Source organism: Xyrauchen texanus, chromosome 22 (genome assembly GCF_025860055.1).
Source record: "Xyrauchen texanus isolate HMW12.3.18 chromosome 22, RBS_HiC_50CHRs, whole genome shotgun sequence".
NCBI classification, from domain to species: domain Eukaryota; kingdom Metazoa; phylum Chordata; class Actinopteri; order Cypriniformes; family Catostomidae; genus Xyrauchen; species Xyrauchen texanus.
In genome coordinates this window covers 16,898,070-16,916,913 of record NC_068297.1, presented here as the reverse complement: position 1 = coordinate 16,916,913, position 18,844 = coordinate 16,898,070, and the positions used below count along the sequence as shown (strand labels likewise).

The 18,844-nt window shown below is 37.3% G+C and overlaps 1 protein-coding gene across 1 annotated transcript; it reads right to left on the bottom strand.

The window, feature by feature from the left end:
• Positions 1-553: 553 nt before the first annotated feature.
• LOC127662144 (acetyl-coenzyme A synthetase 2-like, mitochondrial) lies at positions 554-18,651 on the bottom strand. Its single transcript, XM_052153186.1, has 14 exons — positions 18,210-18,651; positions 17,848-17,944; positions 15,025-15,224; positions 13,384-13,559; positions 10,869-11,021; positions 9,857-10,004; positions 8,815-8,952; positions 6,264-6,356; positions 5,988-6,100; positions 3,447-3,573; positions 2,387-2,514; positions 2,101-2,164; positions 1,683-1,804; positions 554-1,460 (listed from the first exon to the last, which is right to left on the bottom strand). Exons 1-14 carry the CDS (start codon positions 18,556-18,558, stop codon positions 1,284-1,286), a joined length of 2,085 nt encoding a protein of 694 aa, XP_052009146.1. The 5' UTR covers positions 18,559-18,651; the 3' UTR covers positions 554-1,283.
• Between the last annotated feature and the right edge of the window lie 193 nt (positions 18,652-18,844).

Below are 18,844 nucleotides of genomic sequence, written 5' to 3'. Positions count from 1 at the left end.
AACCAACTTCTTGAGGTATCACCCTGGGATGCTTTTTAAACAGTATTGAAAAGTTCCCATCTATGTCGGGCACTTATTTGCTGCTTTTCTTTATTTTGGTCAATTTCAAAAACTTGTATTTTTTTTATACAATTTTAGTTTAATAATAAAATAAATTAATCTGGTGACACAATTATATTTTTGTCTACAAAACTAATTTCAAACATTTAAGCATACGCCTTCAGATCAAACGATTTTTAAGATCATGAGAAACATTTCAGTCAAGTGCTTCCAAACTTTTGAACGGTAGTGTACTTCTATTACACGTTTCCTCTCAGATTTTAAAGAGACATTCAGCAGATGTCTTTGAGACGTTTATGATTTTAAATGTATGTAAATCTGCTTTTCTCAAGATGTTCAGCAGATGTTAATTAGAATGCAATGTTTCCAGATTAAACACTTCTTGGAGATGTATGTGTGCTATCTGGGGTTGTACATATGGTGGATATATGCATTTTACAACTACATCTGTAAATTGAATCTCATCCGCTTGGTCAAACAATTCTACCACAACCCCACTGAGCTGTGCTTAAGATTAGTGTTTAATTGTTTAAGTGGTTATTCCTCCAATAAGACAGCCAAACAAATAATGTTTTTTTGTTTTACTTTTGATATATATATATAGTGGATTGACACATTTCTAGGAATGAAATAATGAAGATTAAAATGGAAACATTTAGCACCAAATACTTTCAATTCATGTGAATCATATATGTGAAGCATGTACATCAAATTATATAGACATTTCTATTGATATGGTGATATTGATTGAAAATCAGTCAAATTATGACAGTTATGTCTTGTCATAAACATTAGGAAGCAAATGCTTAAGACTTCAAAGAAATAAAAGAGCGAAATATGGGTGAGATTTAACTGACCACACCTAATTTAGGACCTTAAAAAATAAAATAATAAAGAACTGCTAATGTTCCACAGCAAATCCCACCCCATCCCTGACTACATGAATAACACTGTGCAAAATGCTTTATGATTAATGCTTAAAAAGGTGTTTGCCTAGGATGTACAAACCCTATTTGACATGTCAGGACCAACATACAAGTTTCATGGTATGAACACTTCATAGGCTACTTTGAGTCCTTTCACATTTACAACATGCACAAATTCCCTGTAATCACAGCTTCATATCCATAGCCCCTCAAACAAAACAACTAGTCTCTAGGATTTTCACATTACTGGATATTTACTTCACATGATCAAATGGGAATGCCCCAACAGTCCTTTTTCTACTTCTTAGATCTACAACTTCTGTAATGTTTGTGGGCCTGAATGATCTCTAAAACAACGGAGGGGTCGTCCAGTGTGGAGACGTCACCCAGGTTGCTCGTGTCCTCCATGGCGATCTTCCGCAAGATTCTCCTCATGATTTTTCCAGAACGTGTTTTAGGAAGACGTTTCACAACCTTAAGGAGAGCAGAGATGCTTTTACAGCTGACATAACAAATAAATCCCCTAGCTATCTGTGTAGGCAGTGATAGATTATAGACAAACATTTTAAAAACATTGACTGTGATCAGTCATAATCCTCCATAATGTTCTTAAAATAAATACTATTGTGTACAGTATTATAGATAAAGGAAATGACAATGTGTAAAAGGTAAGAGAATCTGTGGGCTTTATCTTACCAGGAAATGTTCAGGGATGGCATATTTAGCAATTTTAATAGTCACTAGACGTCTTAACTCTTCAACAACAGCCTGCTGGCTCTCAATAGCAGTTTCTTTTAAAACCACAAATGCAAATGGAACTGGTGAAAGACAGAGAAAGAGAGAGTGTGAGAATGTAAACATCAAGTTAGATAAAAATGTTATACTACTTTATTACACAATGTTTATTTATAGTCAATTTAAGTTACATTATGTTTAAATAAATACATAAAAATAACTTTTTTTATGTTGGTCTCACTGGGACTAAAAGAGGGTGCTGTTTTAGAGTTTATTGAATCAGGTCAAAAGGTCTCTGGTTGCTGGGGTCGTTCCAGATGGCTCATGAATGATAAAAGGTGAGATAAGGAACAAATCTTGGGTTGGTCAGGGGTCTCACCTTCTCCTTTGATCTCATGTGAAATTCCAATCACTGCAGTTTCAGGAACATCTGGATGTTCGTCCTGATACCAGAAAAACACAATCAGCCACCCAAAAGTTTAATTCTACATTTATCGAATTCTTTGGGCTGATTAGTATTTCAATAATTTATGGAAACTGGTCGGCCCATATTAATTGTGTATAATCTCAGAAGTATAACTAATCAACAAATATCTTGTTTTCCAGGTGACTCCAAATCTCTTTCAAATGCTGATGTTGTGCGATATGGGAACTTTGAATCTTACCAGAGCATCCTCTATCTCAGCGGTACCCAGTCGATGCCCACTGATATTGATGACATCATCCATTCGTCCTGTGATCTGGTAGTAACCATCTTTGGTGCGATAAGCCCCGTCACCCGTAAAATAAAGACCTGAAGAGTGGCATTGATTAACACCTTAATATTAAATTTTCATTGCTTAAATTTATATTTTAAAGGAATAGTTCACCCAAAAATGAAAATTCTCTCATAATTCTCTCACCCTCATGCCATAACAGATGTGTATGACTTTCTTTTGCAGAACAAAAACAAAGATTTTTAGAAAAACATCTCAGCTGTGTATGTCAATACAATGAATGGTGACAAAAACTTTTAAGCTCCAAAAAGCATATAAAGGCAGCATAAAAGCAATCCATATGACCATCCATGTAGTCTGAATTTTGGATTAGAACAGACTAAAATATAACTCCATTTTTCACTGTACATTTTCGCATTGTGGTCACTAGGCACTTTCATGATTTCAAGCTTGAGTACACTTACTAGTACTTGACGCATGCACAGAGCGCTAGATAGCGCTAGGAAATGTAATTGAGCTTGAAATCATGATACCAAAGGAGATTGCTGATGTCAAGATTTAAAGTGAAAAAGGATATATTTTTTGGTCTGTTCTCATCCAAAATCGATGCTTCAGAAGACATGGATTAAACCACTGGATTACTTATATGATGCCTTTGGGATTTTGGAAGCTTCAAAGTTTTGGTCACCATTCATTTGTATTGTATGGACCTACAGAGAAGAGATATTCTTCTAAAAATTATGAAAGAATTTTCATTTTTGGGTGAAGTATTCCTTTTACATATTTTATGGACACTTTAATGAAAAGGTGTACTGTTGTGAAACCAACAAAACACCAGAAAAAAAATAAACAGGTTATGTTGCAAGGAACTTCATAAAAACTCCTCTCATACTCTTGCTTTGCAGGTAGTCAGAAAGAACACTTCAATAATTCAACAAGTACCCTCCAACATTTCCTTTTGTACCATTAAACAAAAAGAAACTTCAAAATCTAGAGGGGCCTTACTCACCTGGGTACGGTTTAAAATATGCATCCACAAATCTCTGGTGGTCTCCAAATATAGTTCTGGCTATACCAGGCCACGGCTGGCTGATGCACAGTGCTCCACTGACATCATTTCCTGTTATCAACTGACCCTGTTGGAGACAGAAGAAATGATGGTAACAACAACATGTTCACTGAGAGGTCCTATTGCTCCTCAGCAGACTCTAGAGCTCTCATCCAACACCAGAGCATTTCATTTTAATAGGAGGGGGTAGGATTGACTAAATAGTCTCAGAGTGTAACAAAAGAATGCCTCTAAGGTGATTGGACATGCTCTAGTACAGCCATGGCCAAAAGTATTGGCAGTGACATAAATTTTGTGTTTTGCAAAGTTTGCTGCTTCAGTCTTTTTCACATGTTTCTATAGTATACTGGAAAACAATGATACGTGTTTCATAAGTTTTAAGGGCTTTTATTGGTAAAAAATATTTAATATATGCAAAGAGTCCATATTTACAGTATTGACCCATGTTCTCAATTCACTCTGGCATGCTGGATATCAGCTTCTGGCCAAATCCTTGATGTTTTTCTTGGAGAGAAGTGGCTTCTTTGATGCAAAGTGACGATGGCTGCACATCTTTCTTTAGAGGTAACCATTGCTAACAAGAACACAATGATTGGAAGCACTTCTTCCCTCTTTTATAGCAATAAGTCTGCTCTTATTATCCAATCAGAATGATAGAGTGATTTCACCTGACTGATATGGTGAAATCACTGATATGATTAGTGAAATGATGTTAGCTGTAAAATTTGGGTTTTTGTGATAAAGTTCATATTTTTGGCCAATGAACACAAAAACTGAAGCAGAAAACTTTGCGAGACACAACATTTATGTTACTGCCAATCCCTTTGGCCATGACTGTACATATTGTTAGTCTTTTATTCTAACTGCAGAGGAGAATTTGAGGTCTCAAAGTTCAACACTGTATGCAACACAAAGCCTTCCTCAAGCACAGTAGAGGGAGCTGAACTGTGTGGAGCTCTCCATGGATATAGACAGAGCAGAACACAACTATAACCCATGATTTATGCCTGTGCTAATTAGGGCAGTCTGCTAATAATTATCTATACTAGAAAAGTTTTATAAATATTTAATAAATAATTGAGCTTGTCAAGAAAAAAGGAGCTAGTTAGACCTAATTATTTCTGAACAGTTTGCTGAAACCATTATATAATTCTCTATATATTAGCTGTTCAGTCAATGGGTTTTATGAATAAGTGGGTTTTAATGCGATAAATAAGGTCTGTGCTTAACATTACTTGAAAAGACTTGATAATTATATGTTTTACAACATAATTTAAGCTCACTCGTACCTCAAACATGACTTTTGAAACTGATGTCTGCTTTTAACACATAAGTTATTACAGTGTATAAGGACAACAACTACTTCACGGCCGCAAGTTTACATGCTTGACAAATTGGGAAATGGTCGTAGTCCTTAAGAAGCAACTTGCTGGCAACTTATCAACATACATTTTCAAATAAAAATTTCTACCAGGTTTTAGGAATACAAGAATAGCTCCATTGGCTTGATCATTAGCACTTAATGCAAAGTTTAATCTATAGCCATTCTGTTTTGTTCCAAGTTCTAGTTTATTTTTAATTAATAATATATATAGTGTGGGTTTGGGGTTCAATTATCCCGTTTACATATGGTATTAAGATACATCTCAGGTGATCCGGTCACATGTGGTCAGGTGAGACACATTGCTGTTTACACCTGGTCACATAAATGAGTCTCCTGTGACCACTTGTATTCGGATTTCAGGGGGAGGGTCTCTGATTTCATGACGACATGCAGCAAATTATGTCACTGCGTTACTGCATAATATTAAAGTGCAATAAAGTCAGAAAAGACAAAGAAAGCGCAAAATAAATTATGGTGCGCTGTTTCCTTCAGATGCATCTGAAATTTGATCTGAGCACACATGCAACTTTTAAAGCAGAATAATAGTTTTTTTTTTGTGGATTACTGTACCTGTATTAAAGGAGATTTTCAGTTTGGACGGTTATTTCCTTTTTAAAGCCACTCGTATAGGCAACGTTTAAAATGATGTTTTAGCGCAGTGGTTGACTGACAGGTGAGGGATGGTGCTTCGCTGCACTCCGGGACGCATCGGGACGGATTAGCGCTTAGACCTCAAATGCGATGTGGTCACATGCGTTTTTGACTAGCTTCATATGTGTATTTATGATCCGATCATAAAACATTTAAGAAGATTTAGACCTGTATTTAGTGCTTACCACATGTGATTAGATCGCCCAAAACACATCCTAATACAAGGTGTAAACTGGGTCAGTGACTGTTAGTATGGCAGTAAAACATCTGTGCTACATCCACAGGAAGCATGGCCTCCTGTTGACCTTTACAAAAGGCTGTTAGAAACCCTTATCAGCATAGTGCTGTTGACTAAGGCATTTAACCTGAAATTAAAATGCTTTATATACTGCTACACAAGTTAACCAAGCAGTGAGTCAGTACACAAATAAACAAGCATAGATCACCTTCTCCCCCATTAGTGCCGGCTGGATGCCAAAAAAGGGTCTCATTGCCATGGCAGGGCGGATTTCTGCTCCTGGTTCAGCTGGGAGTGGGGCAATACACACACCCGCAGTCTCTGAAGAGATGGAGAGCCTGGTGAACTATCTATAATTTCTGAATAATGACACGCATGGTGTAATTCTGCTGATCATGACTCCCTGACATAATTTACCGAAAAGTTTACAGGGCAGAACACATGCAGCGTTAGCTAGTTTTACACTGAGTGAATTTATTTTTACCTGTCTGCCACCATGTGTCCACCAGAGGGCATCGTCCATCTCCAACCACATTATGGAACCATTCCCACGCCTCGTGATTAATAGGCTCTCCAACTGCAAAATGATCAAACATTCACTCGATCATTTAGTTGGATTAATTAACACACTCAAAAACACAGCACTTTTGTAATGCTCTCTAAGGTGAATGGAATCTGATATGGCCTTCATTGTTCAAGGATAATTTAATTTGACATCTTAGGACTATCCTTTTAAGGGTAAAGGAAAGGTTTTGGGTTTAAGATCCTGTCTGAAGGGTTCAGCAAAACCCAGGCCAGCCAAACACATAATGTAGTGTCCTTGATACTTTGGCACAGAGTCAGATATTGCACTATTGCAGACTCAAAAGCTGTGTACATAGACTCATTAAAAAGCATCCGAAGTTCCTCAACAAGCTAAACTTTAACTGTGGCTACAGTGGTTTACAGTACAGTGGTTTAAAGCTATAGTTCACCCATCATTTACTCACCCTCATGCCATCCCTGATGTGTCTAACTTTCTTTCTTCTGCAGAACAAAAACTAAGATTTTATAATAATATCTCAGCTCTGTAGGTCCATGCAATGCAACTGAATGGTGACCAAAATTTTGAAGCTCCAAAAGCCATATGTAATCATATGTAACGTATATAAATGTAATCCATACAACTCCAGTCCTTTTCACTATAATTGTTTACGTTCGGTTGCTCTCTAATGCGTGTCCATGAGGGGAATCGGTTCACGCTGCCTCTCGCGTGATGCAAGCACACTGGCATGTTCAAATGAAAGCAAAACCACTGTTGTAAACGAATCAAGCTGCACTTCCGGTTGTATCACGTCAGTTCTCGTAAGTCAACACGTTTACGTCATGCAAGAGGCTGCATGAACTGGGTCCCCTCATGGACGCACATTGGAGAGCGTCTCGAAGTGAACAATTATAGTGAAAAGGACTTAAATATTTATTTGTTTCTCACCCAAAGTGATAGTATTTAGAAGACATTCATTTAACTACTGGAGTACTGGATTACTTTAATAGTGCCTTTATATGCCTTTTGGAACTTAAAAGTTTTGGCCACCATTCACTCGCATTGTATGGACCTACAGAGTGGACATATTCTTCTAAAGACCTTCATTTGTGTTCAGCATATCAAGTCAAACACATCTGGGATGGCAAGAGGGTTAGTAAATGATACATTTGTCTTTAATATCCCTTTAATGCCTGGGTTAGCCCACCCTTTTCAGGTTCAAGCCCTGAAAAGGGTGACCATAGAACTGGAAAATTGATATGTTTCCCATCACCATTATGCCCTTGCAATGCACTTATCCCCAGGTTTCAGCAGGGTTACTGTACCTGTAGTAAGAGGAATACCTTGTAATACACAGATTTGTTTTTTTTTTTTTACAAAATAATAAAAAACAAGCAGTGAAAAAGGCATATAGAAAGCAATAAAAAAAAAAAAGGGATTTAATTTAAAATACTATACCTAACTAGCACTAAATGTATTACAATAGATGTACAGTATTATTTTTGTGGCAGTACACAAGTGTGCCGCACAAGCCCTCAAAAGTGAAGCCAAAACGTCTTGATCGCCCCCCCGGTGACTGGTCCTAGTATAGGTCAAAAACCCCGCCTCCCCATGTTATTCAACGGGACGTGAGACCAACTAAACAATTAAATTACACTTCACATATCTTTTTTCCAAAGATAGTTTCTGTCATTTACTGTAGTTTCTATCATGTTGATGTAATTTCAAGTGTTTGTTTTCAAAATAAGTTTGTTTTTAGTTAGTTATTTGATGCTATAATGACGGTGCTGTGACATCATGATTGACAGCTGTGATTGACAGGTTCTCTGAGCGAAGTAGTCACTGAAGCACCAACTGACTTTTTTTGGGATCTTCGGAGGACTGAGGAGATTGGAGCTTTAAATGTAATGTCTAAATTTCTATAATTAATTATTTCATACCGTAATAAGTCAAAAGTCAAAAGTGCAGGGGCGTGTGCTTGTGACTGATTCAGCGAGAGTGAGGGCGGGGCCTTGATTTCGTGGCTTTACTTCCAGCTCACTACTGCGCAGACACAAGTCCCAAGATGTCAGCGCCATATTGGGACACTGGCGGCTTCAGTTCTCACCAATGGAAAAGAGCGAAGGGGCGTCGTCCATCTTTTTTTACAGTCTATGGCAGTACACCATAATTATTATCATTATACTCTTTTACACTATTTACATACATTTTTCAATTCCAGGTCAATGACAACAAATCTGTTGCATTTTAGAAATGGGCTGAATTCTGCATTTATGCAAATTAAGTGGTATTGTCAGATTGGTAGTATTTTGCACTAAAGCAAGTGAATGTCCAGTGTGCATTTTGCTTTCATTCAAACTTCTGAAACAAACAATAAGTCTTGTTTAAAACTTTTCGCACAGACAGATGAAAATATGTTATGCTTAGTGTTTCCTACAGGTTTTGTTGTATTTATGATTAATTAGGTAAAATTGTGAAGTTTTGGATTAAAACTCTGAAAACAGAGCCTCACCAGATCCAAGCGTCTTCAGAGATGACCTGTCGTATTTCTTCACCCAGCTATCATCATATTTCAGGAGTAATCTGATGGCAGTAGGAGCGCCATAAAACTGGTTTATTCTTAACCTCTGAACTGTCTCCCAGTAACGACCTAAAAACAATTATAAAACACACTAGTCACAGTCAAGACAATAATATAAACAAACGGATAAAAAAAAAAAAGGTTAATTCAGCTTACTAATATGTGTAAGTCCTAAATTATGACTGATACAAGTACATAAACAGGGGCTATAAAAGCAGGTTTAAGTAGGTTTTATTATGAGAATACCGGATGTTCTTGTTGTTTTTAGTAGAGGTCCCTATGTTAAAAGCACATTGCTTTACAGTCACTCATGATTGCTGATTTCCATTCAAATACATCTACAAGAGGTCCTGTGTTGCAAGTCATCCTAACACCGTAAAAGCCAGATAAGATTCACTATACAGGTTAATGTGTCACAAAATGTAACTGAGAACTTTTGCTTTGATGTGTGGGAGGGGCAGTAACACCATCTGAACAAATCTAGAAGGGTCACTACATCTCTAAGAATAGATAAGAAGAGGAACATAACTGACACAATTCACCAACGTAGGGATTGAATGTGTCTCCAAACCATTTCTCTATGGACAGAATTTTACATTAAATGAGAATAATGGTTAAAAAAAGAATATTATACAGTACATGTATCTAATGAGGCAAGAAATAATGGTAGAAAGACAAAAAGAAAGAAAAGCGAGAGAGAAAGACTACAGTTTCCTCTGTTCTTTTTTTCTTTTTTTATGTTTATATTTAATTGCATGTTACTTTACTAATTTACTTTTCTATGTTAATTGATTTTATTACAGACTATTAATTTGGCAATAGAATGTAAATTTTTGTAACTCGAACAGACCACACTAACTGAAAATTGCATTTAAACTGAAAGAGACAAAACGAGTGTGTACTGTATGTATACAGTATACTGTATGCAATGATAGTGTTGAACATTGTTTGTGAAGTCACATGGTTTTCTCACCAGGATCAGGGTACACAGGTGTGCTCTCAAACAGAACAGAAGTGGCTCCATTACACAGAGGTCCGTAAACCACATAACTGTGACCCGTGATCCAACCGATGTCAGCGACACAGCCAAACACATCTCCTGGTGAGTAGTCAAATACATACTGCACCAACAGACACAGGTGTGATGCTTAGTTACACAACTGAAAAAGTATGCTTCTTTATTATGTTGAACAGGCCTTTTTGCCATCTATCGTGAAGACCTGTTTTAAATAATTAGAAGCATTGTCAGAAAAATTGTATCAGTCTATAGGTAATTAAATAATAATTTGATAAAATGTTAAATTATGAGCAAGAAGAATGTAAAAGAAGACTTGGTAGTCTCAGGTGCAGGCACAGTTATTGTTCTGTTATTCTGTATCTAGCATTGGGTTTTATCCGATTACAAGTAATTAGTTCTGTGTGATCTAATGACTTAAGCAAAAAAAAGTGTAATGCAGGAGTCTTTAACCATTTTCAGGCCAAGGACTCCTTGGTGGGTAGAGAGACGTAGTTACATATTGCAAAAAACTTTAATGGTGTCTACAATATTATTGTTTGTACATACTTCATGATGTTTACATTGCAAAGCCATTTAAATAATCATTAAATGCTGCCCTGCTGAAAAGACCAGCTAAAACCAGCATTAGCTGGTTGGCTAATTTTAGCTGGTCATGCTGATCTTAGCTGGTCAGGGTTGTCTAGGCTGGTCTTAGCTAGTCTCCCAGCCTGGCCAAGCTGGTTTAAGCTGGGAGGCTAGCTGGTCTCCCAGACTGACCAGCTAAAAAGTGTTCAAACCCCCTCTGAAACCAGCTAACTGACCAGCCTAGACGACCAGCTAAATCCAGCCAACCAGCATCTTAGGAAGAAAATTATTCTGATATTTTCAGAACTTATTTAAAAAAAAAAGAAATTTTATACTTGGAGTGATCTTTAGACAGAGTGAAAGCAGCAGTGTGAGCAGAGAAACAGGGATGTTAAATACACACCTGATGTGTGAGGGAGGCGTACAGCAGGTAACCAGCCTGTGTGTGCACAATGCCCTTCGGTTTACCTGTGCTGCCTGAGGTATAGAGCATAAACAACATCTCCTCACTGCCCATGGGCTCTGGAGCGCACACTGAAGGCTCTCCTGCCATTGCCTGGGAAACAGATAGAGATTAAATTATAAATTCAAATGAAGTTACATTACTCACAACATTTCAGCCTAAAGCTGCTGAACTTTTTTACGTTCATTTGAAACTCAACGTCAAAACATGTTAATCCACTAAAGATATATCTCATAGCAGGACCAAGGGTAAGGATGAAAAGAGAAGTTGTTCATCATCATGGTATGCTGACACCGATGTGGCGAGAGGAAAACTTTCCACACCTTCATACTCAGATCCTGCCCCAGGGCACCTTTACAGTGAGCTCTTTGGCAAACCCACATATGTACATTATATTATACATTTTCTGCCTCATTTTGCAAACTCTAATCTCGAAAGGTTTTTTGATGTTCTTCAAAACTGAATAATCACTCAAATGCAAGACACTTATCATGCAAGCCGTCACCACACCTGAATGTCTCTGGTTTAAATGCTCATCATTTACATTCAGTCACCCAGGACTTTTCAAACTCCCTTTCATGCCATGCTAAACATATAGCTATGTGGTCCGTTGTTATGGTTTTGATTTTATTTGTTGTGTCATTTTAATCCTTGTTTTTTCTAATGTATTTTTATCGTTTTGCATTGTTAATTTTGAAGTCTAAGGTGTTTCTTTCTGCGAATAACAAAATTCCTGCGAATAAAAATATTAAGCAAGCTATTTACATGTATAAACCTTATTCACAGCAGCGCCATGTTTGATTTATAATGGGAATGACAACGAAGCTGTGAGGGATAGATGTGCAGTCTCTTCAATGGGCTGTACTGCAGTTTAAAGTGTTTCTGGATCATTCCGTGGAAAAAACATTGAACAAAATATCTTTCTAAGAACATTCAGTAGACAAAAAAGTCAGCGTGCAATTGAAGAGGTGCAAGTCTATCACTCACAGCTTCATTCTCATTCCCATTAAAAATCAAAGATGGTACTACCGTGAATAAGGTCTATAATAGAACCTTAAACGAAAGCGTTAATCTTAAAATGTAACTTTATACCTCTGCAGCCCATTTTAACTGCATTTTGAGAGTTCACAAAGGCCCTGACCATCTTTTCTGTGCACAGTATTTATTTTATTTTTATAAATGCTATTTTAAATATCATATGCAAACCAGTAATTTTGTAAACTTTTCCTAAATAGGAATACTAAATTGGTCAAATATCTGACCACTTTGACCAACTATTCTGGGAAAAGTCCTGTCCTTCTATAGACTAGGGGCAGACCTACTGTAGACAATCCTGGCTACAAAAGCAAAAACAAGACAAACCGTGCCCTAACTACTCAAAAATGAAAAGGAAGCAAGGACAGTTCTTGTCTCATGCCCTAAATACATTGTTCCCACTGAAAAATCATTGCAGTTATGTTGTTTATATTTTATGGCTGAACAAATTCTCTTTCATTCATTTATTTGGCACTTTGGCAAGAACAGGATTATGTAAGAACCCTATAATGATATGACAGACAGTTTTGGTTTACTGTCTGGTAACATGCACTCTCATTTGATGTGAAACCATTTTTTTCAGTTAATATGTATTTCTAAGCTAAAATATATTCTCTCTGTTAGAGATTTGGAGAAGTTATGCATGGTTTTATTTCTACCCGTTTGGACTATTGTGATGCCTTATATTTAGGCATTAGTCAATCCCCCGGTTTCTCAGCTCCAGCTTGTGCAGAATTCCGCATACCAGGAAGAGGGACCAACCATATAACACCTGTTTTGGAAGCTCTTCACTGGCTTCCGGTGAGGTTTAGGATCCAATATAAGGTGTTAATGTTAGTTTTTATAGCCCTACATGGATTGGCACCAATGTATATCAGAGAATTGATCATCCCTCATCAATCCCAAAGATTCTTGCGCACTACTGACCAGTTGAGTCTTACAGTTCCGTGATCCCGCTTGAAGTGCAATGGCGACCATGCTTTTTCTGTGGCAGCCTCTAGACTATGGAATGATTTGCCCCTGTCTATAAAATCAGCATTGTGTCTTGATGCTTTCAAAACTGGCATAAAGACTTATTTATTTACTTTGGCCTTTGAATAAGTTGTCACTTTGTGAGTGGTATTTATTATGGTTATTGAGGCAAATTTGGATCTTTGTACTAGCTCTTATTTACAATTAAATAAAGTTTTTATTTGTATGTCTTTGTATAAGTATTTTAGTTGTTATTATGTTGGTAATATGTTTGATATATATCAATATGTTGGAATCTCTGTTAAGCACTTTGGTCCATTCTTGTGGTTTTGAAAGTGCTCTGTAAATAAAAGTTGAGTTGAATGACTTTGAATACTTTGTTTCTCTAATTTGGCTTTATAAACCACAGTACACTGCAGGAGATCATTGTTGTGGGATTGTGAGTTACCTCATCTAATGGAATGTCTAGTTTGCCCATTGGCACACTATTGTTGGTCCTTTTGGCCACAAACACATGTTGGACAGACGGACAGCTCTTCACTGCTGTGTCCACTGTGGACTTCAGATCGAAGACACGGCCGCCCCTCACTCCTTGGTTGCATGTGATCACAAACTTACACTGAGCTGTGTTTATGGAAGAGACACAGAGAGAGAATGAAACAGACACTATCCAGACAATGCACCATTACTTATATAGCCTCTGATCTGAACATATTTAGTACCTCTAACCAGAAGCTAAATTTAGATATGTTTTTTTAGCTATAACAAGCTTTGACTAATATAATGTGTGCAAAACATTTACACCTTGCAAACCCATTTGAACTTGAGTCAGTGCTCAGCATTCCCTGAAAAGCATGTGGAAGAGATTTACTCAAAAGTTAGCAGAATGGTAAATGATCTGCACTTATATAGCACTTCTTTAACCTTAGTGTTTTTCAAAGCGCTTTACTGTACACTGTGACTCATTCACCCATTCACACAACAATGACAGCAGAGCTGCCATGCAAGGCGCTAGCCTTGGGGTTCTTGAGCAACTTGTGGTTCAGTGTCTTGCCCAAGGACACTTCGGCATGTGGAGTCATGTGATTAGTGTCCAACCCCCTCTACCATCTAAGCCACAGCCGTGCCCAGCACTTTAAATTCTGAGACGGTGCTTAAATAGGCAATAAAACCTTGTAAGAACGACACTGTAATGTGATAACCTGAAATTGTTTGCTACCTTAAGGAGCTATTTTTACTTGATCGAACCCTTTAAAAATGAGTTTTGTTTGGTGTAAACTTATGTAGTCAGGTTGATTCAGTAATGTTAAAAAATATTTTTGACTTGAATAAAATATAGATTCTCACATTAATGGAATGTTCCGGGTTCGATACAAGTAAGCTCAATCGCCAGCATAATGTTGATTGCCACAAAAATAAATTCTGACTCGTCCCTCCTTTTGTAACATCTGAGTTACAGTGAGGCACTTACAAAAAAAGTGAATGGGGGCAATTCGGAAACATTTCAAATGTATCTGCATGACAAGATGTAAACAATATGCTTGTAAACATGATTTAAATTCATAACTAACCTTTTTTGTGTAAAGTTGTATCCAATTTTACAACGTTGTTACAATGACAACATAACGCTGAAAACCCTAAATCCCTAAAATGACCGTAAAAACAACGATTTAAACAAATTACAGCTCAATTAATACACCTGTTTTAACAGAATGAATGAATGCAAGTGCTTTTATAAAATTATAAGCTTCATATTGGTGCCTTTCAACCATCCAAAAAATTGGCCCCATTCACTTCCATTGCAAGTGACTCACGGTAACCTCGATTCAGTCAAAATCATTTTTGAGGTAATTAACATAATGCCACAAATGCTGTCGATTGAGTTTTATTGTACTGAACTCAAAATATTCCTTAAAGCACATTTTTAGGTTACATTTTTTCAGTGTATAAACTGAAATTACATGAAACATTTTGTCAGATAAAAATGTAAAAAATATAAAAAAAAATATTACATTTTTATAGCAGCTGCTGAGGAACACATACACTGATTTATGAAGATGTATCAAAACAACCATACATTCTTACTCACCATCCTGAATTCTGCTGGCCAAAGCCTCTGAGCTGAAGCCTGCAAACACCACAGTGTGTACTGCACCGATGCGGGCACAAGCCAACATGGACGCTACTGCCATAGGAGACACAGGCATATAGATGGCCACTCGTTCTCCCCTCCTGACCCCATGACTCTTTAATGTGTTGGCAAGACGACATGTCATCTCTAGAAGTTCCCTGAAATGTAGCGGCAAAGACAGATTAATTGTGAGAATAAAATGATACAGCTGACAAATAGGAAATCCCTCAAGTGTGAAAGTTTAAAAATAAATCAGTGAGGATTTATTGTTGGTTCAATTTCAAGTGGTTCAAGTGCGAAGTTGAATGAACTTGCATGGAAACATCAGAACAAAAAAAAGAAAGAAAGAGAGATCACTTATATGCAGTATCTCTGACATCAAATTGGCTGGCAGTTTATGGGTAGTGTATTAATAATGCATTAATAGCATAATACAGTACTAATAAGCCATTTGCAGATGCCTGATGAATATAATATGTGTACAGGATATGCACTGAAAAAAGACTTCATCTGGCAACTAAGTGTGATTCAGTGGAACACAGCATAAATGAGAAACACACGTGTCTCAGCAGAGAACTCCACAGTACAGCCTGTACATTTCAAATGTGTCAGCCTCCAAGGCTTTTTGGATCTCCTCTATATATTATGGTGAGACCAGCAAACAAACACTTTCACTTTCATTGTAATGCGTATTAACGTGTTCGCACTTTCTGTTTACCAGTGGAAGCAGGAAAGAGAGTTTGACGGGTACAATCATACTTTATGGTCGCACACATGAAAGATAGTGTAAAATGGCTGCTTCTTCACTCAACACCCTGACATGATTCATATGTGAGATACTGATAACTTCAATGAAATCTCTGTCTCTGGAATAATCTCTGCATCTCACCAATAAAATATGAAAAATAGTTACTTAAATTGTACGCACATGCTAGATTAGAGAAAACAGCCAGCTGACCATTGTGTTTTGGTAACCCCTGAGAACAGTAGATCTGTTAAAATGTAACCTCCTGTGAACAGCAGTGATCCGAATCTTTGGCAGTGACATTCAACATCAAAAACAAGCACCGTGAAGAGGAAAAATAGTGAAAGCGAGGGCACATTCCAACACAAGAATCCTAAAAATATGCCTTTGTTCTCCATCAGAAAGAGGGTTGTCTGATGCAGCTCCTTTTGCATGGGAAGGAATTCCCCCTTTTCTGTGCACAGTATTTATTTTATTTGTATAAATGCCATTTTAAATATAGCATTTAAAATGGTGTGTGCTCTCATATCACATGTTAAAGGAATTCTCCAAGTTAAGCTCAATCGACAGCATTTGTGGCATTATGTTGATTACTATAAAAAAGAATAAATATGTAAGTACAGATAAATAAGTGCCCCTCACTTATTTAAGAAAAAAGCAGCAGCAAAAATGTACGTTACAGTGAGGCACTTACAATGGAAGTGAATGGGCCAATCTGTAAATGTTAAAATACTCACTCTATCAAATGTACTGCCACAAGATTTAACATTACAATATTTACATTTACATTTATTCATTTGGCAGACCCTTTTATCCAAAGTGACTTACAAAACACGAAAACATAAGCGAATCATCTTAAGGAGACAGTGGTACGAAAAGTGCCATACTACAAAGTTTCACTAGCATCAGAATAGTATTCAAAACAGATTAAAGTGCAACAATGAAAGTTTTTTTTTGTGACTGGTTAAGTGCTCATGGAAAAGATGTGTTTTAAGTCGTTTTTTGAAGAAAAGAGAGTGAGTCAGCTTCATGGATGGAGTTGGGAAGGTCATTCCACCAACGTGGTATGATGAAACTGAAAGTCCGGGAAAAGTGTTTTGGTGCCTCTTTGTGTTGGTACAACAAGGTGACATTCCTTAAATGTTTTTAGGTATGTTGGAGCAGACCCAGGGACTGTTCTGTATGCCAGCATCAGAGCCTTGAATTTGATACCTGCATCAACCGGCAGCCAGTGGAGAGAGACAAAGAGTGGTGTAACATGTGCTCTCTTTGGTTCATTAAAGACCAGACGTGATGCTGCCTTCTGGCTCATTTGCAGAGGTCTAAATCAATATGCATTTTAATATGATTTTAGTGTGATAAAATCACTTACGGACATTTTTGTGTAAAGTTATAGAATTGTACAACTTTGTTGCATGATGACATATTGCAGTAAATCCTAAATCAACCATAAACATCATGATTTAAACAGTTTTACAGTTCAAATAAAACACACATTTTTAACAGAGGAATTAACGTATATGCTTTTATAAAAATTATAAGCTTCCCATTTCTGCCTTTAAACACTCTAGAAATTGTTCCCTTTAATTTCAATTGTAACCTTGAGATACGAGTCAAACCATTTTTTTGCGGCAATCAATATTATACCACAAATGCTATCAATTGAGCTTCATTTGTATAGAACCCGGAAAATTATTTTAACATGTATGTTTAAACTTACAAATCATGTGGCTATACTTTTGAAACTGTGTATTTTAACGTTTATGGACAGGCCCCATTCACTTCCATTGAACATGTCCTACTGTAACCACAATTTTCTTTCTTTTCTTTAAGTAAACAAGTCTAAATTATTTTTTTGCAAGAATCAACTTTATGCCCCAAATGCTATGGATAGAGCTTAACTTGCATTGAACCCAGTACATTTGTTTAGCTGTGTCTATCACAATGTCCACAGAATGTGCCCTGTTAAGTCTAGGGGTGTGGGTGAAGATAAGGGCCAGGGCCACATGTAAGGTTCTCAGGAGCTTCAAACATACCTGTAGGTGATCCTTTCTTCTGTACCAGGATCATCTTTCTCCCAAATCAACGCCACTCTGTCTGGATCCTTTGCCACATGTACATCCAAGCAGTTCACTGTTAATCAATGTAAAAGGAAATTAGCCTACTACTATATTTACAGTTTATTTGGAAAAAGTTTATCTCACGTCATTCTTAAGCATGTGGCCTCTTAATAATTATCCTGGAAGACTGTTTCTAATGGACATTGTTTTTTAACCCCCCTTGGATTATAAAAAGTGGAAATATGACTGATTTAGAAAATACATATTTATTTTCCTTCTGACCATGGAATGCATGTGGTCGTAACGAACCAATGATGATAAGCGCAGAAACTCATTACCAGAGACGTTCAGTTGGCCTCCAAGAAACCAATTGATTTTCCCACGAGAGAGATCACAGTCCTTTACTTGGTCGAAAAGTTTGGTCCATGTCAGCCTTTCCTTGGCAATGGATCCCCAGAAGGTTTCGGGATCTCTCACTGACAGTTCGTATAACTCGGAGTAGGTCTTTCCAACGAGATGCGAGCTCAGGTCCGGTTGAGCCGCCGCGCTGATGCTGCTGCTGCTGCACAGGGATCTTGCATGGCACTGTGAGATGAATAAAACGCTTTTACGCAGATATTTCTTGCTTCTTAAGGGGTTTTCTCTTGTCAAACAATTCAACAAACTTCTGCTCACACGTCCAGCCATTATTCCGCTCAGTCTGCTGGAGTGAAGTTTGCTCAAGTTTCCTTAAACCGTGACATTGTTTCCGTAAAGAGAAACAGGCTTTCAGAGAGGGAGGAGGAAACTTGCTGACAAAGCAATGGTTCAAGAAACTTAACCGCCCCTAAATCCTTCAACTTCAGCATGTTTAAGCCATGACTAGTGTTCTGGCTTTCACAATGGTACACTGCAATTTCCTTTAACGGGCGGGAGTTTTGGATGTTACATAGCCTAATATCGGACTGCACGGTTGTCTTTAAAAAAGTAAATC

Excerpts from the sequence above, each read along its gene's own strand:
- LOC127662144 (XM_052153186.1), bottom strand. The coding sequence starts at position 18,558 with ATGGCTGGACGTGTGAGCAGAAGTTTGTTGAATTGTTTGACAAGAGAA. Across the intron at positions 10,005-10,868 it reads ACGCCTCCCTCACACATCAG|TATGTATTTGACTACTCACC; the intron begins GTGTGTATTTAA and ends CTGTTGGTGCAG. Across the intron at positions 2,515-3,446 it reads ATATTTTAAACCGTACCCAG|GTCTTTATTTTACGGGTGAC; the intron begins GTGAGTAAGGCC and ends GCCACTCTTCAG.